The 27,330-nt window shown below is 39.6% G+C and overlaps 1 protein-coding gene across 1 annotated transcript in view; it reads right to left on the bottom strand.

Annotated features, from left to right (window-relative positions):
- Positions 1–717: 717 nt before the first annotated feature.
- The window catches only part of sti (citron rho-interacting kinase sticky), a 52,545-nt gene continuing 25,932 nt past the window's right edge, over positions 718–27,330 (bottom strand). The window contains exons 9-23 of the mRNA XM_089645499.1: positions 22,130–22,501; positions 20,827–20,946; positions 20,315–20,411; positions 19,999–20,141; positions 19,081–19,328; positions 16,465–16,765; positions 15,945–16,112; positions 14,790–15,152; positions 6,509–6,633; positions 5,518–5,604; positions 3,252–3,365; positions 3,022–3,078; positions 2,784–2,943; positions 2,485–2,689; positions 718–2,404 (exon numbers count right to left, since the gene is read on the bottom strand). Of these exons, the coding sequence (XP_089501625.1) occupies positions 1,113–2,404; positions 2,485–2,689; positions 2,784–2,943; positions 3,022–3,078; positions 3,252–3,365; positions 5,518–5,604; positions 6,509–6,633; positions 14,790–15,152; positions 15,945–16,112; positions 16,465–16,765; positions 19,081–19,328; positions 19,999–20,141; positions 20,315–20,411; positions 20,827–20,946; positions 22,130–22,501 (3,852 nt within the window). The 3' untranslated portion in view covers positions 718–1,112. The remainder of the gene's footprint in view (positions 2,405–2,484; positions 2,690–2,783; positions 2,944–3,021; positions 3,079–3,251; positions 3,366–5,517; positions 5,605–6,508; positions 6,634–14,789; positions 15,153–15,944; positions 16,113–16,464; positions 16,766–19,080; positions 19,329–19,998; positions 20,142–20,314; positions 20,412–20,826; positions 20,947–22,129; positions 22,502–27,330) is intronic.

Below are 27,330 nucleotides of genomic sequence, written 5' to 3'. Positions count from 1 at the left end.
GAGAAACGTAATAAGCCTTAGCAAATGCTGACTGGGCCCCTCTAGGCCTGTGGGCACGGTGAGAGGAGGGTTCAGAAAGGTATAAATCATCAGGCCCGGGGCCCAAGCAATCGCAGTACTAACCTAATATTTAAAGCGCCCTTGAGATGATTTGTTGGAGACGGTGACCAGGGACTGGTTTTGTTTAAACATCTACTCCATGCAGAAGGCCTCGATAGAAAATAATTTTCTTAAAAGCATAATATGTCAACTTTGGGGATGCTGTGAAAATGGTACACATTGAGGACACAGGACTCGAAAAATAATATATCAAATGTTCCATAGGGCTCCAAGCATCAGGAGTGACCATGATGCACATGAGGACACAAAATATTTCACATATTTGTGTAAGTGGAAAATTTTGCTGAAAATTTGTTTGCATACACAAAATAACCTTTACGTACCCAAAACTAAATATCATGTATGACTCTATATTACTAAGGTCCCCAAATATGTCGCTGATACGTTTGCTCTTCCCAGTAACGTAACACTCAGATACATATTACTGTTTTTCTAGGAATGCATAAATTATAGAGTATATGATGTAAAAAATAACTTAGATATCGCACAAAAACTGTCATTTGGGGGAAGTGAATTACCCCCCTCCCCCCTTCGGAGCGGGAGTGTTAAAAGAGAGTAACATGAATTTTCATAAAATAAATAATAACAGGTATAAGTCACAATCTTTATTTTATAGTTAAAAATAAATGTAGATTTGCATTATAAATAAAATTAACAATGGAAATCATTGTTACACAAGCAAATTAAAGTCTACCTTGGTCGCCCTAATTCTTAAACGTGTTGAAATATTGCAACAATTTTATTGAGACAAAATTATAAATACTGGTACATCATTCAATGACCAAGTCACAGTCACAACTATTCTATAATTCTACCAATAAGTACACGCACGAATACAGAATTTATATCTGTATGTATCTACAAATCAAACACTGCAACGAATCCAATGGCAAGATTTGTATTGTATCACTTATAATAATATATTCCTAACTTATATCATCCTCCAATAATATACAATTGTCAGCTACTCGCACACAAAAAATACTGGAGATCTAGCGATGGTGGAAACGAACTTGTTTTCTAGAAGAGTCACTGCTGACGGGGGCTTCCCTCTCTCTCTCCTCGTAGGAGGAGCTCAGTTCCGAGTCATCAGAGCCCTCCTCGCGGCACCCCCGGGTCCCCCCTGCCAGAAGTCCCCCCACAGAGCTCACCTTGTCGGCCTCGCTTTTAATGGAATTGAGCAGGCGCGCCTTCTGGCGGATGTGCGCCAGGAAGTCTGTGCCGACCTCCTCTTCCGCGGTGGACACGGATGCCGTCTCTGACTCCTCGGGCTGCCTGGACACCTCCGCCTCCGAGCTGGAATTCAACGTCTCCAAGGACATCCCCAAATTATTCTTAAAAGCGTCTCCGCCGTACAACTCCAGAACTTGAGAGCTCTTTCTGTCGGTCGACGAGGACACGTACACGGAGCCTTTAGCGGAGGACTTGCCCAAGAACTTGGGAGCCGGCAGCGGGATGGTGACTCGCTCTGTGGCCGCTGTGGACGTAGACATGGTGGACACACTCTCGTCATCTTGCTCCCCTTGCTTCTGACGGTAGGAGGAGTCGTCCAACAGGAAGATATCTAGGCAAGTGGAGTGGAAGGTGTACAGGAAGGGCTTGCGGAACACAAAGGAGAGAGGCAAGTGTCCCCAGGTGACGTCACGCGCCCGAGAGCGCTGCCCGTAGCCATCCACAAACACCCCCAGCTCCTTGTAGCACAGCAGGTACTCCGCACAGCCATCGCTGGCCCCGTCACGCACTCGCAGGATCTCCAGGGGGGAGCGCCCGCGCAGGCTGCCCAGCCCGGGGTCCGAGGGATCCAGGAATTCCTCCAGTGCCAGGGTGGCCAGGTCCAGCTCCAGTGGCAGAGGTGCGGCGAGCAGCGCCGTGTGTGCAGTGAGGGTGAGGGCGCGCGGCGCGCCGGGTAGCGCGAGGCGTCGGCCGGGTAGGAAGGCGGCGGTACGCGCGCAGTGTGGCATCAGGTGCAGGTGGCGCGCGGTGGTCAATAGCAGTAGGGCGCGGCGTGCGCACAGACGCAGGGCCAGGCAGGCTTCACCCACCTCCAGGGACACTGCGAGGGCAGGAGCCGGCAAGGCGGGGCGGGAGGAGGGAAGGGCTCGCAAAGCACAAGTTAGCTGGCGCAGGGACAGTAGACGCGGTGCGGCACCACCGATGGGCAGCAACACGCACGCGTCTAGCGGGGATGCCAGGACGGCGGCCGCTACGCCCCCGTGCTCCCAGCAGGACAAAGGAGGGACTCCATCTCGTCCGCGCACCCAGCTCGAGAGGCCTCTGTCGGTACCTGGAAAACGTAATAACACAGTGAATAAAGTAACTAGGGAGAGCTCTAGGAAAACTAATGGAAAAAATATAAATGCTTACCGATGAGCAGCACGTCGTTGTCCACCTCCAGCAGGAATGTAGGTGCGTGTGAGCAGACTGCGAGCTGGCGGCCCCATGTCTGGCCCCCGCCTCCTTCCTCCCGTTGCATCTGCACTCCGGCCTCGGCCAGCCCCGTGATCCAGTCGGAGCGCTGGCTCTCCGAGGGGCACACCACCACCAGGCTTAGAGAATCCGGTATCTCCAACTGCAAAAATACATTTATAAGTATTTGGTAATCCTATTCATATAATATTATTAATAATCACCCATTGAGTTAAAATAATCATAAGAATTCTGACCAGAAAGGCGGTGCTGGCCTCAGCTTTGGACAGAAGCAGGCGGGCGGGCGGGGGCGCCGGCAGCACACGCGCCCCGCCCAGTTGTACGGGGGCCCGCGCCCCGCGCCAGCTCAGTCCGCAACCCCTCAGCTCCATGTACACGCGCTCCAGTAGGCCCTCCCTGAAACACAACATAAGGATAATGTATGTACATATGTATGTCGCTAGTGTAATATGTAATACAATAGTGCGGACTTACTTTTCAATTCGCACCCAGCCCTCCATCAGCGGATGATCCGGAAGGGAAGTCTGCTTACTGAAAGGAATATATAAATAGTATTACTATTCCATATCTTTAAATCGGTGACTGTCGATAACAGCGTTTTTATTATTATTAATGCAGTCTATTCTTCTCCGATATCTCATACCACGAGATGAGGTAATTGACCAGAGTGGCAGTGTTGGGTATGTGCCCCCTATTAGCGTTACCTTTCGGTGACGGAGGGAACAATGGGGGCACTAGGGGCGTAGGGTGTGCTGGGGGTAGAGGAGGCGCAGTCTTCGAGCAGGCGGTGGGCTTTCAGGCTGCGGAAGCTGCCACTCCTGAAAAGCACAAACAATTTACATTTTATAACATGAGCACCATAAGTGTATATAACTTATAAATGTTGATCGCCAAATATAACATATGAGGCAAGGGGTATTAAATTTTATGTAAAATCTATTGCCGGGGCAAATGAGATCCTCTCAGGTTAAAGTGGGGCAAGGCTTGTGCTGTCATTGGGAAAAGGAAAGGTTCCATTTTTGTTCTGAAATAAAAGAGTCGGTTAGGAGCAATCATATACAGTAGAACCTCGTTAATTCGAAATCCACGGGACATCAAAAATCAAATTTCGAATTAACGAATTCCCACGTAATTCGAAATTTTGAAAAAAAATTGAAAAAAAAAAAAAAAAAAAACGCCGAAAATCGATTTTCTCGGCCGCCTCTTCAAATCCGAGTGGTATTTTAGGAGTAAATTCGTATTAATCCCAATTATTTCTTTATTTTCGCGGCCGATTACCGTAGCGGCGGGCCCTTTAAGTTCAGATATTCGCAATAAATTCGTAAAAATGCTAAATATTTATTTACGCGTAAATCGAGATTTCGCTGCCGATTTTAATCGCGTCCTACCCTTTAAATTGAGATATTCGTAAAATTACGATATATTTCCGCGTAAATTGAGATTTCGCGGTAATTTTCCGTCGCAGCCGGCTCTTTATTTCAAATATAAATTCGTAAAAATACGATATATTTCCGCGTTAAACGAGAATTCGCGGCCGTATTCCGACGCGGCAGGCTCTTTAAATGCAGATATTCGAAATAAATTCGCAAAAATACGATATATTTCCGTGTAAATCGAGAATGCGCGGCCGATTTCCGTCTCGGCCGACCCTTTAAATTAAGATATTTGATGTAAATTCGTAAAAATATGAAATATTTCCGCGTAAATCGAATTTTATCGGCAGTTTTTCGTCGCGGCCGGCCTTTTAAGTTCAGATATTTGAAGTAAATTCGTAAAAATATGTCATATTTCGGCGTGAATCGAAATTTTTCGGATATTCGAAGTAAAGTTAGTAAAAATACGATATATTTCCGCGTAAATTGAAATTTCGCGTCCGATTTCCGTCGCGGCGGGCCCTTAAAAATTCAGATATTCTAAATAAATTCGTAAAAATACGATATATTTACGCGTAAATCGATATTTCGCGGCCGATTTCCGTCGCAGCGGGCCATTTAAATTCAAATATTATAAATAAATTCGTAAATATACGATACATTTACGCGTAAATCGAAAAAACGCGGCCGAGTTTCGTCGCGGCCGACCCTTTAAATACACATATTTGGTGTAAACTCGTAAAACTACGACATATATCCGAGTAAAACGTATTTTCTCGGCCCTTCAAACTCGGATATTCGAAATAAATTTGAAAAAATACAACATTCCAGTGTAAATCGATTCAGATTTACAAAATAATAATACTAATTAGGACGATGTATAACCACGTAAAAATACATTTTTCGGCGTTTTTCCGCCACGGCTGACTTTTAGATTCAGATTTACGAAATATTAAAATTAAAATGATTTATTTTCGCAAAAATCAAATTTTTTCGAATTACACAAACAAATTTTCGTGCGCGGACAAAAATAAATTTCGAATTACGAATTAACGAATTTCGAATTAAAAAAATGTTTGTATGAAAAAAATTTTCTGCGGAAATTTTTTTGGCGAAAATTTCGAATTACGCGTTTTTTCGAATTATTGAGGTTCGAATTAACGGGGTTCTACTGTAGTGTTTATTTAACCAAAATAAATTATGAATTAGTAGTTAGCATTTGCAAAATAAAAATCAAACAACCATCATATCTGTGGACCCGACGTAAAATGGAGCTAATCTAACAAACTACGTAGAAAGTACGTGGAACAACTCGGATGGGCAGAGCAGGATCTCTCGTACATCACGATCCTGAATCCAACCTCAGCATCCAACTTCAGTATCCTGCGGAGATTCCTTCAAAGGCGAGGGTAGCCGCCAACGCGCTGGTACACGGGGCACATCGAGGCCTTTTCCATCGAGGGGGCCCACAAATAAGGCTTCTGCGTGAACTACTTAGTTTGGGGGCGCATGTGTTGTTGTTATGACTTTGTGCTCAGCTATCCAGCAGTGTTCTTAAGGTGTGGAGTAAGTGAGATGACACAGTGCGAATACAGACCTGGTGCGAGGGGTTCCGTCGGGTTCCTCACCCCTCTCCGCAGACTGCAAGCGCTGACGCAGCTCAGACACCTGCTCCCTCAGTTCCCTGAAAACATACATATTATACTAATGCAGACTAGAGGTACTATAACATATTAATTTCTCATTGAAACGCGAGGAGCTGATTCGGTAATTTCCGCTAGTTCAGTGTTGTTCAGAGTGTTGGGAGCATTGAAGGTCGAATTGGATTAACCGGTGAAGAGTCGAAACAGAAAATCTTCAGAATACACTCAATTGCCAGACGAAAATAAGCAATTTACTAAAAATTTTGTTTATTTTTTTCACTGTTTTCTGTTTATCAAATAATATATCTTATTTTTTAAATACATTTCACATTTATATCGTAACACATTTCTCTATAATAGCTAACTTTATCTAAAAAAAATTCTCCCATTCCGATATTACATTCAAATTTTGAATGCAAACATAATAAAGTTTTAACAATGGCTTTTTCGTAACTAAAATTCCTAATAGTGAAAAAAATACACACACACATTTTATTTGACAAATTTATTATAAGATTTGTGTTTTCATATAAAAACTATTAGTGAAAAATTCACAAAGTTTCATAATTTTTTTTCAAATTGCATTCGGAACTTTTGGTTTCATATAGGTTCATTGGTTTCATTTAATTATTTTGTGGTAATCTTCTAGATTTGAATACAAAGCATGATGTTTTTTCTTTTAGATCACATTTCTCACCATGACAAGGAGGGAGATACAACGATTTCTATGGGACAATATGAGCTGTTCCATTAATTAATTGATTAATAAAATTAGAGGTAAAAAGAGGGAAACCCATTATTTCACTTCCTGTCTCGTCAAATTGGGATAGTCTGAATTCTCGACAAATCAGTTCCAATTTTTGAACTGATTTTCAAAGCAAAAGTTCTAGGGCTCAATGAACCTGAGTTACAATCAAAACCACAACCATAATGAATGATACTAACTTGTTGATCTGGCGGTCTCGCAGCGGGGTGGGCGTGGAGGAGAGAGAGGGCGGCAGGTTCTCCTTAGCAGCCCTCCCCCACAGCAGTTCTCCCAGTCCCTTCTTCTTTTTGGAAGCCTCCTCCACCTGCAACAAACGTTTTATTACAAAACTTATTTATTTCATTTTACATCCAGCTGGACTTTTACATAGATTGTTAGAACAGAATAGAGGGTGTCTTGGGTGCCCTAACTAGTACAGTAGAACCACGTTAATTCCAAATCCACGGGATTTCAAAAATCAAATTTCGAATTAACGAATTCATTCAAAATTTAATAAATAAATTTTTGTTTTTAAAAAGACCCCAAAAATTAAGTTCCTCAGCCGCCCCTCCAAATTCAGGTAGTATCTTTGGAGTAAATTTGTAACAATACGATATATTTCTGCGTAAATCGAAATTTCGCAGCCGATTTCGCTCGCGGCGGCCATTTAAAATTCAGATTTTTGTTGTAAATTCGTGAAAATGTCTTATATTTCCACGTAAATCGAATTTTCTCAGCAGAAATTATTCGCGGCCGGCCTTTTAAATTCAGATAATTGGTGTATATCGTAAAAATATGGTATATTTCCTCATAAATCTAATTTAGTAATGGGTCGATCCGCACCAAATCATCCAGGCCATGTCACCCACCATCTCAGATTTTGATGAAACTTTAAATTTTTAATCCTTCCATATAGATAAGAAAATATACCAAATTTTACCTTCCTACCTCAACTCGTTTTTTTTTTATGGGCAGTTGAAGTTTGGGCAAAATAAGCGTTTTTACATATTCCGAGCACTCCGGAAGAGCTTGTACCTTCAATGAAAAAAAATTGTATCTTTGTCATTTATAGTGCAAATGCAATGAAAATTTTCAATATTATCAAGAAAACTATGCTGATTGCAGAAAAAAATAAATAAACCCTTTACATTTATCTACTTGACTTTAAAAAATTACCAAAAGTAATTTTTTAAGTAATTTTTGGGACGGAAAAGGTACTTTACAAAAAAGCAATATCTCGGGAAGGTACAGTGTTAATGAAGTAATTTTTTTTTTATTCATATCTACAAATAGCATAGAATCACATACAAAAATAAAATTCATGGCATTTTACTTGCTTCAATAAATAAAATCCATTTTAAACTTTTTTCAAACTTTTTGTAATTTTTTTTTATTCTTATCTACAATAAACATAGTACAACCTAAAAAAATAAAACTCCTGGTATTTTGTGTGCTTCACAGTGTAGAAACGTTTTTAAAATAAGAAATCTTTATCATACAGAATTGTTCTAGGTTTTTTTAAATCTAGATACAAAAATAAATAAAATCCATTTTAAACTTTTTTCAAACTTTTTGTGATTTTTTTTTATATCTATTTTTAGTTTGTAATTGGGCAAGTTATAGTTTAGGTATATAGCTAGTAATATAGGTTGAATGAATGGACTAATATCAAAGAAACAGTCCTAGAGACAAGTCACTACATGGAAATGATGTATCTGCAACAAGAACAAGACAGAACATGAAAATTACTATCTGCCTCATCACTAAGTTTGCAGGATACTACATGCTTTGTTTCCTCTGACGTGCTTAGTTCTGAGTCAGCTTCAAAGCAGTGATCATCTATATAAATACAGTAGTTGTTTCATGTTATGGTGTACGTTGTTAAAATGTCTCTAATCGAAACAAGTTTAGTTAAATGTAGTGTGGGACAACATAATGGTACTGAATGTCACAAAAAAAGTTATACTAAGTCAGAGAAATTAACGAGTGTGGATTTGTTAAGTGAATTTGAAAAAAAGCTTATTCAACAAAGAAGTTTTGTATCTACAGACTTGGTTTTCAACATTTGTGAGCACCACAGAATATTTAACTTAAATAAATATGAAACATTTCAAAAAGCTTGTTTTGACCCGTTCCAAAGCCACAAAAGGAAAATTACAAAAACTTTGAGAACAGTACCCTTGGAATTTTCAGAGAACATTAATACCATTCTAAAAGTAACTAATAAAGCAATCCCTGGACAAAAAATTTGTAATGCATGCAGAGCAAAAATTAGTAAGAGCCAAAACCTTAACAATGAAATTGAAGAGCTTAACACTTTTCAAGAAGACATAAGTGAAGTTGAAAATGTTTTAAACAAAGAATTTTTTTTACAAGAAATCAACACTTCTTTAACTGACATTGGAGAATCTCCATTTAAACTACATGCAATACCATCCCACAGTAAGTCTAGTTACGCTAAACGGAAGTTAGATTCTGCTTGTTCAACCTTAAAGAAAAAAGTAAGTAAAGTTTTAGAAAAAGAATTTTCCCCAGTAAAATGTGATGCAAAAATACCAAGATGTATTCAAGAAAAAGCTAATGACATGGACAGGCTTGTTGAGTTGGTTAAAAAAAAATTGGAAACACAAGTTACACGCCGTGAGAGAATTCAGCTTCTAACTCTCGCTCCAACTTCGTGGAGTAGAAAAAAGGTTGCTGAAGAATTCAGTGTTGGTGAATACTCAGTTCGTAAAGCACGAGAGCTACTAAATGAAAATGGTATCATTGCTTTACCTGATCCAAAAAAAGGAAAACCATTAGACCAAGGAACAGTTACTTTGGTTAAAAATTTCTACCAAAACGATGAATTTTCTCGTGTTATGCCAGGGAAAAAAGATAAAGTTAGCATAACCAAAAATGTTTATGAACAAAAAAGACTATTGCTTTGTAACCTGAATGAACTTTATGCTACCTTCAAGTTTGAATACCCTGCTTCAAAAATTGGGATTTCGAAATTTTGTTGGTTGCGTCCCAAATGGTGTGTGCCAGTAGGTTCTCCAGGCTCTCATTCTGTCTGCGTTTGTGCAATTCATCAAAATGTAGTGTTGCTTCTTAATGCTTGTGACAGTGAAGAAACGTACAATGATTTAATGGACTACTTAGTGTGCTCAAAGAACAATAGAGACTGTATGCTTCGACATTGCGATAAGTGTTCAACATCTAGTGAAAATCTTAGGCCCAGGCTACACGAGCGGTTCTCCCGCCGCGGGAGAACCGCTTGTAAACCGCTACAGACGGGCCCAGGCTACACGAGCGGTTCTCCCGCCGCGGGAAACCGCTCGAGAAAGCGACCGCGGACATTATTTGGTTCATTCTTCAAAATGGATCCGCCAATGATCACTGCTCTTGCAGCGCTTATTTTAATAGAGTTATTAAAAAAAAAAAAACGACGTAGTGTTTGGGTGGCACCAATATTAAGTAATCGTTTAAATTCCGGAATATTTCATTTAATGTTTAGTGTACACCGAGATAATCCTCAAAAGTTCTTCACATACTACAGAATGTCTGTGAACTCGTTTGATGAACTTCTATCAATTGTGAGCCATAGTATTAACAAACAAGATACAAACATGCGACGATCCATCAAACCTGCAGAACGCTTGGCTATCACACTCAGGTAAATAAAATCACATAATATTATTTATTATTTTATTTAAAAAAAATTATTAATAAAAAGTAGACCAGAGTAATTTATTGAAGAGGTAGGTAAGATATAATATTATAATAATCATCATTTTCTTGTGATGTGTCAGAAGCAGTCTCATTTTGTGGCGATGCTACTCTGCTTATTGGAGAAAATGCTTCAGAATACGTTCTTGAGCCTGAGCTCCCATCCTGGTTTCTGCGGTAAATAAATTCAGACAAGTTGCTGGGAATATCGGGATTTGTATTTTAATTATTTGCGTAGGTTGTTTGCTTTCTTTGTATATTTCTGAATAAACTGGTGATTTGATATCTGGTTTCCATAGCCAAATCTGGTGTAATCGAATTCATAATGGGTAAAAACGACATAAGAAATGCACGATTTCCCTTTTCATCCTTATCCTTGTTATCTTTTTGCAATTGCAAACTTTCGTTCAAAATTTTGGTTATTTGAGAAATTGCATTTTTTTCTTTTTGTTTTTTCTTCATAGAAACTTGTCTTTCTTGAGGTGGTCTCATTAGAACATCTGCTTCTATCTCCTGATTTTGTGTTAAAACCACAGGAGAAATATTAGACTCACGTTCGTCTGAAGTACTGGCAGCAGTAGGGCGTAAAAAGGACAAGAGGTCAAAATAAATATATCTTTTTTTTTTGTGCTGATTGTCCCGACACTGTGTTGGTTTCTGATTTTACTTCTTTCATATAACTGTCTTTGATGTTCTTCCACTTCTTCATGAGATCTTTTACTGTAAAAAAAAAAATATATTATATTTATAATGCATCTATTATTTTTTACGTTGTGGCGAGCTCTGATACAGGCCTATGTTCAGCAGTAGACAATATTGGCTGATGATGACAATGATTTATTTTTTCAGATATTTGGCTTCAAGAGGAACATTCACAGATTTGGAATACGATTTTCAAATTTCACGAAAAACCATACCATTTATTGTAAAAGAAACATGTCAAGCTATTTGGGAAGAACTGGCACCTTTAGAAATGCCAAAACCAAATAAAGAAAAATGGATCAATATTGCTGAGAAATTTTACAAAGTAGCGAACTTCCCTAATTGCGTTGGCGCCATGGACGGCAAACATATTAGAATTATTTGCCCTTCGAAAGGTGGATCTAAATATTTTAATTACAAAAAATACCATTCTCTTATTTTATTTGGAGTGGTGGACGCAGACTACTGTTTTACATCTATTGATATTGGTGCTCCAGGTCGAGAAGCTGACTCATCAATCTTCAAAAGTTCAAATTTTGGGCAAAAGTTAATAAATTCTCAGTTAGATCTACCAGAGCCCGCTTATCTTCCTGACAATATAGGACAACCACCTGTGCCTTTTGTATTTGTAGGTGACGCTGCGTTTGGTCTAAACAAAAATGTTATGAGACCATTTTCTTTACGAAACATAACATTGCCCAAGAAAATTTATAACTATCGATTATCAAGAGCTCGCCGTTTTGTCGAATGTGCGTTTGGTATTCTCAGCGCCAAGTGGAGAATTTTTCATTCAAGCATCATGATCAATCCACCGAGTGCCATACCCATTATAAAAGCAGCTTGTGTGCTACACAACTTTGTAAGACGCAGAGATGGGTATCGATTTGAAGACACGATTGAATGTGATTTCGAAGAATACGATGTAGTTCAGGCAGTTGCAGGCCGATCTACTGGCATTACAGTAAGAGATTCGTTTATTCGATACTTCAATGGTCCTGGTGCCGTTCCTTGGCAAAACAGGATGATTCATTAAGACGCTGGTTACTAACATTAAATTTCAATTATTATAACATTATTATTTAGCGTTTATGATTTAAAAAAAACTGTATATTCGTAAATGCCATATGGTTACCCTGTGATCCCAAAAATATTGGTGAAACTTTTCAAGATGGAGAAGCGTTCATTATAATCGTCAAATTCGCGTACATTTATTCATACTCACGTTAACTGCATCGCAAAACCAAACAATTTCAAGCATATTTCAATTAATAGGAACTGATCTAGAATGTTCATTATCGATACAAAACCATCCTATAAAGTTTCTCTAACATTTTTGAGGTCACCCTGTATAAGAATAAAAAGTATACTCACTAGATCTGTTTTTATCTTCTGGTCCTAAATCATCCCAATGATCCATCATTTGTTGTCCTATCTCCATCCATAACTTTGCTTTTAATTCTCGATTGGCGTAATCATTTAACTTTACATCATATAAAGCAGGCCGATCTTGTATTTCTATTATGAATCGCTCCGTATCAAACATGTTGTAACATGAATCCTTCACGCGCACGACCGACCAACAACGCTCTCTCGCAGGGAATGAGCAAAAGCGGGGAAACCGCTCGTGTAGTATGAACGTGGCGGTTATCCGCTGCGGGAGAACCGCTGCATGCGGCGGTCGAATTTCTCCCGCCCGTGAACCGCGAGCGGCCGCGGCGGGAGAACCGCTCGTGTAGCCTGGGCCATACAACGTTCATAGTAAATTGTGTCTGGAGCGGTTTACAGCGGTTCTCCCGCGGCGGGAGAACCGCTCGTGTAGCCTGGGCCTTAAGAAACATTTGTTAGAAAAATTTGAAGAATGGGACCAAGAAGATGAAATTACATACAGTGCATGGGTAACTACTGATAGAACACAGCAGGTTTCAGTTACAGTTCCCTTTCATGAATATGTAGAACATCTTGTGAAGAGTCTTGTAAAACTTCTTCCTCATTCTTTTATAACAAAGTCTCAATCAAAATATCTCAAAGAGTCCCTAAAAGCACAGCTTCAGATAAATGAAGCTGTTGTGTTATTAGACTTCAGTGAAAACTTCTCCTATGTTATCCAGAATGAAGTCCAGGGTTACCACTGGACGCAAGACAGTTGTTCACTCCACCCAGTGGTAATTTACACTTGTGAAGAGCCTGGCAAAGATCTCACAGTGTCAAGCTTGAGTGTAATTTCAGATGACTTGGAACATGATGTAAGTTTCGTTTACGAAACTCAAAAAATTGTTGCTCAATTTTTAAATCAAAAATTTCCCCAAATTCAAAGTGTTCATTATTTTACTGATGGTTGCGCAGCGCAATATAAAAACTGCAAAAACTTTTTAAATCTGTGTCACCATCAAAAAGACTTCAACTTGAAAGCATGTTGGTCGTTTTTTGCTACGAGTCATGGGAAATCTCCCTGTGATGGAATAGGTGGAACAGTAAAACGTCTTCTAACTAGAGAAAGTTTGCAACTTGGCCCTGGCAACACTATCACAACTGTAGACAAAACTTTTAAGTTTTGTCAGTCGAGAGTAGAAAATATATATTTTTACTTGCTGAGAAAAGAAAGCTTATTCACTTGCAGGCAACAATTACAGCAGCGTTTTTCACAAGCTAAAACAATACCAGGCACTCGAGGTTTCCACTGCTTTGTTCCTCTGTCTGAAAATGAAGTTGGCACAAAAAGGATAAGTTCAGATTCAGATTATGCTTTGATTTTTAACTTCAGTGGGGAACGAAATCGCTCTGAGCAACTAAGTATGGTACAAATTTGTACAAACTCTTATGTAGCTTGCGTATATGACAACCATTGGTTTTTTGGACTTGTGGTTTCCAAAGATGAAGACGAGTGTGATGTATCAATCAAGTTTATGCATCCTTTTGGCCCAGCTCCATCCTTTTACTGGCCACATCAAAAAGAAGATATTTGTTTTGTTCCACTACAAAATATTTTTAATATCGTTGACCCTCCCACAACAAAAGGTTCAGGAAGAGCTTACTACTTTCTTGAAAAAGACGTTCATCATGCTGATCAACAGTTCAACCATCTTATGGGTCAGATCAAGAATAAAAGTAAAAAATGAACTTGAACATTTATTTGTAAACAATATTATTGTAATGTACTTTCATTTAACCTAATCCTACATTGCCTGTTTTATTTTTATTGTATTTGTTTTTTAAAGAGTTAACTTTGTATTGAAAAGAGTTAATAATAAGAGTTAAATACTTAAAAATACAATATATTTACGCGTAAATCGAAACTTCGCAGCAAATTTCGGTCGGGGTCGACCCTTTAAATTCAGATATTTGGTGAAAATTAAAGTAAAACTACGACATATTTCCGGGTAAAATGAATTTTCTCGGCCCTTCAAATCGGATATTCGAAATAAATTGGAAAGAATACGGCATTCCAGTGTAAATCGATTAAGATTTACAAAATAATAATACTAATTAGGATGATGCATAGCCAAGTAAAAATACATTTTTAGTGCCATGGCTGTCTTTTAGATTCAGATTTATTTTTGAGAAATCGAATTTTTTCGATTAAATTACACAAACATACTTTCGTGCGCGGACAAAAAAAAATTTCGAATTACGAAACGTAAATTAAAAAACCATTTTGTATGCAAACATTTTTCTGTGAATATTTTATTGGCGAAAATTTTGAATTATCGAAGTTAACGAAATTAACGGGGATCTACTGTACAAGTAAAAAGAAATTGATACTTATTTCGAAATTCAAACGTTTTAGGGTAGTTTTAAGGTAAATAAAGTTGTTGTATGGGAAAAAAGTAGGAAGAAGAAGTTAGCGCACTTTACCCCGGACACCCTGTATATTTAATGAGCTGTAGAAAATTATACACCGAGTATTTAAAGCATGAAATAATGTTAAACTGATTTACACCAAATCGCGAATTTGTGACATTGGTGTTAATTTAATATTATTTGATGTATATTCCTGTGCGAGAAATGTATTATGTATTTATGTACTGATAGTGAATTGATGGTAACAAATGTAAATGTATAAGTTTGAACCTTGGCCTGCAGGAAGTCAATAAGCTTGAGGTGCTGATGTATGGTGGCCTCCGCCTTGAGTTCTCGCTGCCTCCAGTGCTGCGCCTGTGCCTCCATGTCCTCGAGCAGGCCGCGCAGAGCCTGCGCACGCTCCGCTCCCTCGCGCAGCTCCTGACGAGCGCGCATGGCGTCCTCGCGCGATGCCTGGTTGTGTGAGTGCAACGTGGCCAGCTCCTCCTTCAGCGCGGCGGCCTGTGCGCGCAGGGCGGCCAGCTGCGACTCTGCGAGGGAACGCCCCGAGCCTTCCCGCTCCGCCGCCAGCGCACGCTCCTCCACCTCGCTCTGCAGCCGACTCTCGCGCTCCAGAAGCTCATCCAGTTGTTTCTAAACAGAGATAGAGATTGGAATCGGGTTTCAGGATCATAAAAACCCTCATTCTAGGAATTGAATTACTACAATAACAAAATACGTTATTTAAATAGTTTTGGAAGGAAGTCCAAAGGTCCCGGTGTGGTCCAGAAAACGGAAGCGTGAAAGTGATAAAATCGAAAGATGGAAAAATGTTGACAAATTAGGAAGAAATAAAAGAGAGATGGATGAAGTATTTTGAGGAAGTCTTCGTAAGTAACCCGAGTGATAGTGTTTCCAGCGGCGAATCAGATATGAATGATGATGGGGCAAATGACGATGTATGAATGTGAATGAGGCAAGGAGTGTGTGCCAAGACCTATTCTCATAGTTAGTAGTTTACTATCCTTTTGTTGAAATACCGATGTAAACGAAAGGCATGAAGATAAATATAAAAAGAATACTTGCATTACGATTCTATAATTATGTACATATAGTTGGGATCTTTACAAAGATGTTGGTTTATAATATTCATATAAAAAATAGAATAATCTTTTTTTTGTCATTGAAATTAGGCCGGCGTAAAAGGTACAACTACCCCTCCAGCCGTTAAGCATCAATCGAGCGAACGGGTGGAACTAATAACTAGTCCCATGCCCCCATCTCTTATACAACATTTTGGCGTCCAACGTGCTTCTTTTAGTTATTGAGGTTCGAATAAATGCGATTCAACTGTATCTATTTGATTTATATAATACAGTTATTAAGTAAGGGTAGCTTGAGGGGATCAACGGTGCTAGTTCCTTTGTTATAGCATAGTGAGTATACCTCCAGATCCATATTGCGGTCTCTCTGAAGGCGGCCTTCGTTGGTGGCTTCCTGCAGCAGACACGTGGCCTCCGCGTGGCATGCCTCGGCCCTTTCCAGCGCGTGTCTCCCCGCACTCACCTCTACTTGCAACCGCTCCACCTCACTCTCCAACTCCTCCTTCTCTTTCTGAAACAGTAATTTCATATGCGTTATTATTAGTAGAGTTTTAATTTAATCTTCGAGTAAATGAGTCTTGTTAGGGGATTAATATCAGCTGTTTAATGAATTTTTAATACTTTATTAGCTGAAAAATTTTTTTTAAAAGTTTTATAAAAGCAAAAATCGAAATGTGCAGATTGAAAAAAATAATAATTTCTCTATATAATGTAGATTCAACAGTCTCTCACTTGCACGAGTATCCAGATACTGTGTACATAATGTGATGGTTACTAGTGCCATGACATCAGGATTTAGCTCGCAGATGAGAGCATGTGGGAACACAACGCTCGGCAACTAACCGATAAACAAAGATTCATACCGCTAACTGAGCACTGGTGGTCTCTTGTAGCTCGGTGAGTCGCTCAAAATCTAAGAGCTGTTCCTCCAGTACGGTGCACGCCTCTTGCAGCAGTCGGTGGTTGTGCGCCAAGCCGGCCAGCTGCTCTTCGCGCTGATGAAGCTGGTCCTGCATGCGCCCGCGCTCCTCCCGCTCCATCTGGCGTTCCGCCGCCCGCTCCGCCAGCCCCCGCTCTGCACGTTCCAGCCGCCCTTCCGCCTGCAGCCGCCGCGACTCGCTGTACTGCAGCTCACCCTTCATCTTCATCATCTCGTTTGCGCATCTAACACAACAAACAATCCATTTCCAGCTCAACTTTCTTAAGTACAAAATATTATACCAAAATATGTTGTAATAGATGTACGAGACATTCAGGAGTGTTTCTACAGATACTGTATTCAGGATGATGAAGGATGCAACTTTGTGGGTGAAATAATAATATTTGGCTAATTTATATAGCGCCGTTTTCGTGAGAAATCACCTCAAGGGCGCTGAAATACTTCTAACTTGGTCAGTTCAACTCACCTAACCCGTGACCTTAAATCTCGTTTATTTTTATTTACATATATTGGCTCTGATGCTTAACATTCTTTCAAAGTGCGAGAAATACAGTTAGGTGTCAGTTTTCAGGTAATTATTTTAGCGTATACTCATTTTTTGATGTTGATATTTATTTCCTGGTCATAATTAAGACCAGTTTCCCGTAATTTAGTCTTACGTTATCAGAAATGGTAATTTTGAACTGTAATTATGCTCCTTTGCTGTGATTGGCTGTAGGATTCGGCCATTGAGAGTTCACATTTCATCTGGTGATTAGTGGAGGGGGGACAACGTAAATACTGAGGCAGTTCTTTAGCGGTAGTCATTCCTTCGTCTGGTGGCTCCGGGTGAGGAGACAGATGTTTATTTAGACGTGTTTCAGAATCTGTTATTATATCGGCATGTAATAAATTCTCTTTACCAATTACATTTGGCTTTGTATTTGATAGAGTTAATTTAATTAAATATCTTTTATGTGTCGGCAACATGGTATCTAAAGATTTGGGAGTCTTGGTGTTTGGCTATGATATAAATTTGTAATATAAATTTCATTTCAAAATGTTGACATAATTCTGGAAACGTATGATACAATATTAAAAAAAATTAATACAATATTAAAATCACAGAAAACGATATTAAAGGTAATACTCAAAAAACATAAACTAACCGACACAGACCAAATATTTAAAAGCTGTGACATACTTGATATACGCCAATTATATGTTAAAACCTAAAGTTTAAGTTTAGACTTACGGAATTCAATACTTCGTTTGTGTGAAAATAAATAAAACTCTACTAAACTACATTTTCGACCAAAAAAACAAACCCCAACAAACACAAAATATCACTAATAGACCGGTCAGAAAAGCGTATAAAAAAAACATAAAAACTCCAACGGTAAACACTACCTTTGGACAAAGACACCATAAATACCACGCTATTAAAGCATTCAACAGTCTTCCACTTGAAACAAAAATTGAGGAAAATAAAAATAGATTCAAACACAAAATAAAAAAAATGGATTAAACAACAAAAAAGACAATATTTCCAAAATTCTATAACATAAAAGAATAAAACATATACACGCGACACAAAAAAAAAAATATAAAACACGCAACACGCACAAACACATAAATCATTATAAATGCCGATTTCCATTCTCTTTTAATATTTTTATTTTAGTGTGAAAATTAAATTTTAATTTCTAATCTTTATTTTTAGTTTAAATTTATCTTTATTTTAATGTTGTTTTTTGTTTAAATGTATAAATTCGTATATTTTAAAATGGGGCCTCAGCACGGGTAAATAACCCAGTGAGGAAAACATTACTGAATTAAGATATGAAATACTGTAAAAATAATGTATCAATAAAAAAAAAATAATAAAAAAAAATGGACGCCTTAATAACAATAACAGGCCCACTACTCACAAGCTTATAGAGGCTTCAAAATGTATCATGCTGCTTGTGCAGCCACACAAAGGCTTATCCACGAAGCGTATTAGAAGTGTACGTTATCTCTCATTTGTGATAATTTTATCAAACGATTGGCATTATATATTGGCACATTAAGTGTGTAGGCGTATGACACGCACGGCATTCTTGAGAAGAATTAATTAATAAACGGTGAATCAAAACCATCTTTCTGTGGATTCTTTATGCATATTCATTATTATTGAATGAGCAGGCAGCATTCTGCTTATGTACTCTTATCTGATATCTATGAGTTTAACAGTCATTGAGATGATTTAAATTTAAAAATGGTTTAATCCTTTCTTCTCTCCAAATAAGAACACAATCGAGCTTCATATTGATTTATATTTGTAGCATCAATAGCGTACTGTGAAAGTTTATTCCATGTTCCACTACTCTATTTGCAAGTATTTTCTAGGATTGGATACAAAAGATGTTTTGTTAATTTTTAAGTCCACAGAAATTTACATTTGTGTTAGTGGTGAAGATTTGTTGTATACATGAGATTGGTTTCTTCAAAATATTATGCATGAGAACCAAACAGAAAGTTGTAATCACTTTACTAGTCGTAAAAGACTTGCTGTTACCTGTCATGCTCAGCAGTAAGTTTATCTGTAGCTTGCTGCAGTGTGTCCAGGTGGGCGGTAGCTCGCGCCAGGGCGGCGGTGGCATGCCTCTCCTCCCCCCGCACACCACGCAACTCCTCCTGCGCTCCGCTCAGCACCCTCTCCACCGCCGCCTTCTCCTCACCCAGCACCTTCACTCGCTCCTCGGCCTGCTTCAGCTCGCGCACTGCAATGCGTCGGTCCAAGTCGCAGTCCGTCAGCTCCTTCTCCTGCACCACACAACATACAACATTTACACGAGTTCCAACTTCCTGAAGCCGTTGGAACTAAGTGAGATTATTCTATCATTCATATTCATTTTATAAACATTACAAAACACAATTCCAATAACATCCAAAGAGTTAAAACACCAAGTATTAAATCATCTTGCAACAAGAATTAAAAACATGCTGTTTTGAAAATTAATTCATAGTTAAAAATATATATTTACGAACAACTTTCGACCACCACATCGCTTGCTTGTGCCTAGTTTGGTGGTCTTAACACACCCAAAAATTGTAAAATAACCAAAAAACACTGAATAAAGAAAAATTAAAAAAAAAAAAACTGTTTGACAAAATATTCTGTCGGGATTAGTGTAGAGCGAACTCTTTATAATGACTGACAGCGTGCAAGTCTTCTTCCACATTCAAACATCAAATCACAAATATAAATGTAGACACACACGCACACTCCTTACTTCATCCACATTCAAACATCATACCAATTAACAATTAATTGCCTGCATCGGGCAAAAAGCTGGTAGAAATTAATGCTAACCATCCACGAATCAGTCTGAAGAAATGTGAAGCATGTGCAAAAAATGTGCACATCATACCATCTGACCCGTAGATCATCATCCATTACGAGAATACTAAGAGAAAGAAAGAGAGTTAATACCTTCTTCCACAATGCCGAGCTGGTCTTCCTGGCCTCCTGCTTCAGCAGCGCCGCCTCCTCGTGGCTGCTCTTCAGCTGCAGCTCCAGCCCCGACACGCGCTCCTCCAGGAAGATTACCTTCTCCCCCTTCACCTTCTCCTCTCCTGGGGACATTAATGGTAACGCTGTTAAGAGCATTGTTGAAGGAAAACCTCATTTTAACTGTTCCAATGTTACAGTTGTTGAATTAAGCCATGTCATATTTGCGGTGAATTGAAGCTGCTATGAACTCATGTACAAAATATGCACGTTTTAATATGACAGAACGATTGTTTACCTTTGGGAACAACTTCTTTAATTGGAATAGTCTTAACGACTTCCAGGCGAGCCACTTCCTCTTGCAGCTTGCTCAGCAACTCCTCCAACTCTGTCACCTGCAACCAACAATCAACACATTGGTACCCGACTTGTCCACCCACCCAGTCCAATAGCTGGTTGGCATTAGTCATTTCAAGTTGGGAGGCGGGTTCGGGTACGTTAACCATTTATTGGATAACCAACACCTCTACTACAAGTCACCCCAAGTGGTTCTCTACTCTGGTTGGTGATTTGGCAGGTGTGAGGTGTGTGCAGGATGCACCTGCCCACCGGCTGTGTGGAGACCCTCTGTTCTCTCTTACCTCGCATTGCAGCGGCAGGGATAGATCATCTGTCCGTCACTCTTGGACAGGCTGATTCCTACCCTCCCCTCACACCCTTTTCCTTACCAGACCGCCCACACAACATCCCCAACCATGGGCTGATGACATGATGTGTGGGGTTAATGTGCAAATAAAGTCCCGTAATCACCTTCCTGCGGTACTTGTCCTCCTGCTTGTTGGCTGCCGAGAGCCTCTCCCGGAGGACGGCCTCCTCTCCCCGCCACTCCAGCGCATCGGACTCCAGCGAGCATACGGTGAACTCCAGCTCCTGAAATATTAATATGCATTAATGCACCATAATAATTATTTATATTGAGGGATCAGTTGGATTTATGAGTCCAATTAGAAGTTCTACCGAGCCGAAACCTCTGATACGAAAATATCTGGAGTCGGTGAATTATTTTCCCATTTGATCTCTGGTGATTTGACGTACATAATGTGGATTGCCTAGATGATCATTTGTGGAAAAGTGTGTGGAAGGGTTTAGTTTTTCCTGTGGGGAAGATTTAACCCGGACATTAAGTCGGAAAAAAAAAGGATGATTTGTATAGCGCCGTTTTTGTGCAAAATCACCTCAAGGGCGCTGTACAAATATATAATACATTTCTACAATGATCTAACTTTATATGGAGATAATATACAGTACCATATTTACCTGGCCTGCGATTCTGGAGTTAAACGATCAATCGTTTTCGTATGCGCCGTCTTCGAGTGAAAAACTACTAGTCGTCGCGACTAACTTTTTCGAATGTTTCAATTTTACGTATTCTTGAGCGTCGAACGGTCGAAGTTGGTAGAAGAGATGATTATATTGGCACCCCTGTGAATATTGTCTATGTTCCTGATGTTTTTGGGATTTCTATGGTGTGACTGTCAAACAGACAACATTTATTCGTTATTCAAAACAGAAATGGCTGCGGGACATATTACAAATTGCCAAAAGCAACTCTTAATTAAGCTTGTAAGCTCCGATAAAGACTTAGTAAGTGGGAAATTTTCACCCACTTTTACATTTGCGGAATCCGCGCGGTAAAACAAAAATTGACAGCTAGACTAGATTTTGACAGCCAATTCCATAGAAACGCCAACAACCTACCACTCGCTGCCCTGTTTCTACTGGTTGTACCCAGTAGATGTTGTGTGGAATGACTTTTGACGTTTGGCGTCAAAGTATGTACCTTCGACCAATTTCGGGAATAGCAACGACGACCAACGTACGTACTTTCGACGACGATTACGAGCGCCCTCGATTCAGGAATAGAGCCCCTGGTAGGTCACTTTAACACTTAATTAACATTAACTAATTGTTTATTAGCGAAATTTAGATACAGGATTTAGGACATAATTGGTTATAATTGGACTTTCTCTCCGGAATGGTATATTTAATTTGAGGGTATGACAGCTTACCTTGCATATTGGAAGTAAACTGTCACACCGATAATAAAACATACCTCCACGCGGCTCTGCAACTCGTCCTTCTCCTGCTTCATGATGGCCGTATCAATGTTTCCCTGGTCCCGCTTGCATCTCAGGTCTGCGCAGGTGTTGCGCAGTGTAGACAACTCAGCCTGAAGCGGACGTAGCTGGTCTCCGCGCAGCGCCGCGTCGGCATAGTCCTTGCTGCGCTCCTGCAGCTCTACACGCAGGTTCTGCTCCGCGTCACGCGCAGAGGCCAACTGTTTGCGCAGGTCGTCCAGCTGCTCCGAGTGGTGGCGATCTCGCGCTGCGTCCCTCTCCGCGCGCTCCCGCTCTCCGCGTTCCCTCTCCGACTCCAGAGACACCAGCGACTGCTGAGTGAGTCGGCGAGCCTTCACCATGCTCTCCTGCCAATCCAATTACACTTTACATTATTATATTCTAACATTGATATTTTCTGAAAGCTCCCAAAAATAGTATATACATAAAATTAGAATTCAATGTTTGTATGTGTGCTCTATAGACTCAAAACAAAGTTGGGTATCAGGCTGAGAGCTCCAGGTTAGAAAGCACTGTATAGAGTTTGCTGAAGCGCTACGGGAGATTGATGCAAAAGCTCTGTGAGTTGGGCACAGGCGGGCGTGAGGGAAATAAACAGTTTATTTCCAATTCTTAAAACCCCGGGACTGCTGCATATTATTTTAGCGCCTTGGCGTAACGCACGTTACACCAACCGGGGGTATTAAAGTTTTGCAGACGCTCTACCGTCTTCAGCATGGCGTCTGTTGGTGCTCTCTTTAGCGGCACCTTTAATGCCACGGTGGGATCCGGCATATGGAAAACCGGAGCAGCTAATGTGGAACTGGGCCACGGGGCTCAAAGCCTCTATGGGGTCAGAACCCCCAAACACGCTCGCGTCGTAATTGCTGGCGGCATCTCACCTGAACACTAAACGCTGAATGTATCTTCTTCTGCGATTTCTTTCTGCGTCTCTTGTTTTTAGATCACGAACAATCTGAGCTCCAAGACAAGTCCATACTCTTACTGTGGCATTTGCGTATTGAAATCATTGGATCTACAGAGTAAGTAGTACACACTATGGAGGTAAATAAAATGGCATCCTAAGCAAGAAACTGCATTATACTTGTTGGCATTTTCACAAGTACACAGTTAAACAATTTTACAAGGAAGGAGAGACTTAATTTACAATTTTTGGAGTTATCTCAAGCACTATCGTACAAATTTAACAAAACTTAGCATCAGATAATTCAACCACATTCGAAAGAATTTCGAAGTTAATTGACAAATGAAATTATGTGGGAAGCCAACTGCCGGTGACAAAACAGACAACCAATCACAGAGTTAATAGATGAAGCCATCCCAGGATTGACAAAACAAGGAAAATGGAAGTAGAATTAGACTACAGAGACAAGAGTCGACATAGGATGAGGAACGGCAATACATAATAATAAATGCCGGGAAGCATTGCCGGGTCCGCTAGTAATACATAATTATAAACCTTAAGGAGGTGTCCCAATTACTCACTTCATAGGCAAGATATTGCCTACTTTTTTGTATTTCTTTATTCATAATTTTTTTAACCCGTTGTTTATTGCGAGGCCCAAATTGTCCCAAATCATCATAATCCTTTACGAGTGCAGGTAACCCATATTGTCCCTCAGCGGTCTTACATTAGTAAAAGTTAGATATCTCTCTTCCTCTTATGCGAACACTTGTGATTTTTTTTGTGTCAGAAAGAGAACAAAATAATGTTTGTTATTGTCTTTGTAATGTAAAAGCTATTTAGCATAGATATTTTACAAATCCGACCCAAAGTGACGGTTTCATTTCGCGCCATTTTCTGACAACGTCGTTTATCTCTTGACAGTTCTACGCAATAGTAAAACAGTTTTTTAGTAAAAAAATAAGTTGAAATGTTCAGGTAAGCAAACTTTTATTTGTTAATAATTATATTGTAGACGTGTTAATGTTATATTTGGTAGATTTTGTAATATTATAATGCAATTAATGTCGTATAGAAAATTAAAAATCTTTAAAATTACGGCAAACACATTTTTGAAATCATCATTACTAATTGAATTCCCTGTATTTGATGAATATCTTTATGCATATCATGGAAACATATATTATCATACAATATACAAGAAAAACATATCATTGTTTCAATCTATTTACAATGTTTTCTACGTTTTTATCAACTCATGCTTCGAAATATTTGGACCAATGTCAAATCGAACGCAAAATCTTGTAGTGATGGCGCGACCTATATCGAATCACTGTGACGGCGATTTTAATTTCGAGCGAGAGCTCGAATAATTTTAATTTGTTATACAATTAATGCTCTTGTATAAATAATTAAACAATAACATATCTTTTACTTGGTGTTTATACATTAGTGTTTATTAAAATATTAATATTATTGTGTATAATAAATACGTAATAACTTTTAATATCAATAATTTATTGGAAAAAAAAAATTTTAACACTGAAATAAAAGGTCTTTGTAAAGATTCTTTTGCTACCAAGATTCAGCGATAGATTATAAAACTCATTATTGTTATAATTATATAAGGAATAACTGGAAATGCGGTAGCGATGCACCTCCACCTACCGAGTTATTGGAGTTTTTGATGGCCGACACCGACCAATACGGCAGCAGCGAAGACGAAGCTGACGGTATTGAGGAAGCGGTTGTCAACCCACTTGAAGTTGAAGTAATTGTATGTTTTTTCTATTTAACACTGCAAATGTGATATTACGGTAAATAATGAAAAATATTCATATAATTGCTTTATTTACAGTCATCTACATGTTTCAAGGAGACGGTGGATATCGGCATGATGCAAATCATATTTGATACCACGGACGACGGTAAGAGTGCTAATAAAATTGATTCTAATAGTAAATCTGGACAATATAAAGCCCATTTTTTTATGAAGATATTTATACTATATTTTTACTTGCTTTCTAATAAATTTGTTATATTTTCAGAATTGATAAGTGATGGCGGTGAAGCTGGCCAGGCGAGCGACAGTCGCCCAGAAGGTTCCTTTATATAAATATATACATATATTTATGAAAATACATATACTGAGTTACGTACGTGCTTTCTAATAATTTATTGTTTTCAGAAATGATCGCAGACGTCAGTGAGGAAGAGGCTGGCCAGGCGAGCGGCAGCCGCGCGGCTGGTACATTTATACAAAATTCTATATACATATATTTATAAAGATATTTATATACATATATGAAGATAATATTTATGTATGTGTGAGTTACGTACTTGCATTCTAATAATTTGTTATGTTTTCAGAAATGATGACAGACGTCAGTGGCGGAGAAGCTGGCCAGGCAAGCGGCAGTCGTGCCGAAGGTACTTTATATATTTATATTTTTTATAATTTGTTTTCATTTTTTTCAAATATTAACAAAATAAGACGTCAGTTGTGTTGCTTATATCTTCTAGCATTATTTTCAGAGTTCCAGTTCCTTGTGCCACTAGAGGTGTCACGGGGGGGACCATCCCGGAGTAGACGTGGCCGCGGAGTCAGACGCGCCCGCGGGAATGGACGTGAAGGCGGAGTAATCGTCCGCGATGCTGCCCAGCAACGCCGCCGGAGGGTACGTCCTGTTGGAGCGGGAGATACCTGGGTATCCGGAGACTTACCGAATGAGGTTTATGGTTCGAATGACCAGGTTCCTCCCGAGCTCTCGGCTTTATCTAAGGCGCAAATCACCCGTGCGGCTCGCGGTGGGCGCATTCGCCAAGCGCGAGGCGCACCGTTGCCAACGCGTTCTAATTATCCGTCAACAGATGGGACAGATGGTGACGAAGTGGATGACCCCCTTTCGGACACCGATGCTCATTTGTTGACTGATGATGGGAACGCACCGGAGTTCTCTTGGGCTGGCATAAGTACATATGTCGGTCAAAGGGAAACGTTTGCGCCCGAGAGGTCAGGGCCTACCGCTGTGTATGGTACTGCGTATGATGCTTTTCGAGCCATATGGACGGATGATATTCTCGATGTTATTGTAGCAGAGACTAACAGATATGCGATGGACGCTCGGCGTCGTGATAGCCTAAGCCTTACATGGAGGAACACTGACAGGGATGAAATATTAATTTTGTTTGCATTTTTCATGATGCTAGGCATTATTCGCATGCCAACACTAAATTCATGTTATTCAACTCATTGGGTGATGAAAACTAGTGTGTTTAGAAAATTACTGACTTTTAAGCGGTACTGTGAGTTGACGAGATGCTTACATTTCAACGACAATGACAGGACGTACACTAGTCCTGAAGACAAGAAACTTTTTAAATTATTGCCTATAATAAATCACTTGAATTTTAAATTTCAAGAACTTTATGTTCCAAGCCAAAACGTTTCAATTGACGAGTCTCTAACATTATGGAAAGGTAAATTGGCTATGAAGCAATATATTAAAACAAAGTCTGCTAAATTCGGAATAAAAACTTTTGAACTTTGTGATTCCGAGACTAGCTATTTGTGGTCGTTCTTTGTGTATACAGGAAAAACAACTGAGCTGACTGATTCGGTACCAGGGGTCTTGAAATCCACATCCACAGTTCTGAGGCTTATTAAACCACTGTTGAATAAGGGTTATACGGTTTGGATGGACAATTGGTTCAATTCTCCTCTACTCGCTAGGTACCTCAAGAGAAATAAGACTGACTGCGTCGGGACATTGCGCACCAATAGGGTCAATGTTCCACCAGAATTTGGTCGTATCAACATGGCGGACGGACATTTTTTCGGTCGGCACGCTGGTGATGTCGCTATACTTTCATGGCAAGACAAAGGCAAGGTGACGACTATATCGACTTATCATGGCGCGGAAATGGAAATTGGACCTTCCAGGGGTAGGCCGAATATATACAAACCAAAGGTTGTTAGAGACTATAACAAATTCATGGGAGGTGTCGACAAAAAAGATCAAATGCTAGAACCCTACTTGATTGAACGCAAGAGATGCCTTAAATGGTACCATAAGCTGTTCAAGCGTCTACTGAACGTGAGTATTCACAATGCTCTTGTGATGTATCGCCACTCATATCCATCGGAGGGAAGCACCTTGATGTTTAGGTCGTCACTGGTTACGGAGTTGGCGGACAAGCACCTCCTGTTGGCACAGCGTCCGGCGCCGAGACGACTAATAGTAAACGACATGTTTTCCAACCCTGCCCGCC

This window comes from Hesperophylax consimilis, chromosome 22 (genome assembly GCF_061612785.1).
Source record: "Hesperophylax consimilis isolate HC1 chromosome 22, BYU_Hcon_1.0, whole genome shotgun sequence".
Lineage (NCBI taxonomy): Eukaryota > Metazoa > Arthropoda > Insecta > Trichoptera > Limnephilidae > Hesperophylax > Hesperophylax consimilis.
The sequence above is the reverse complement of the archived record's forward strand: the minus strand, read 5'-3'. Positions and strand labels throughout refer to the sequence as shown.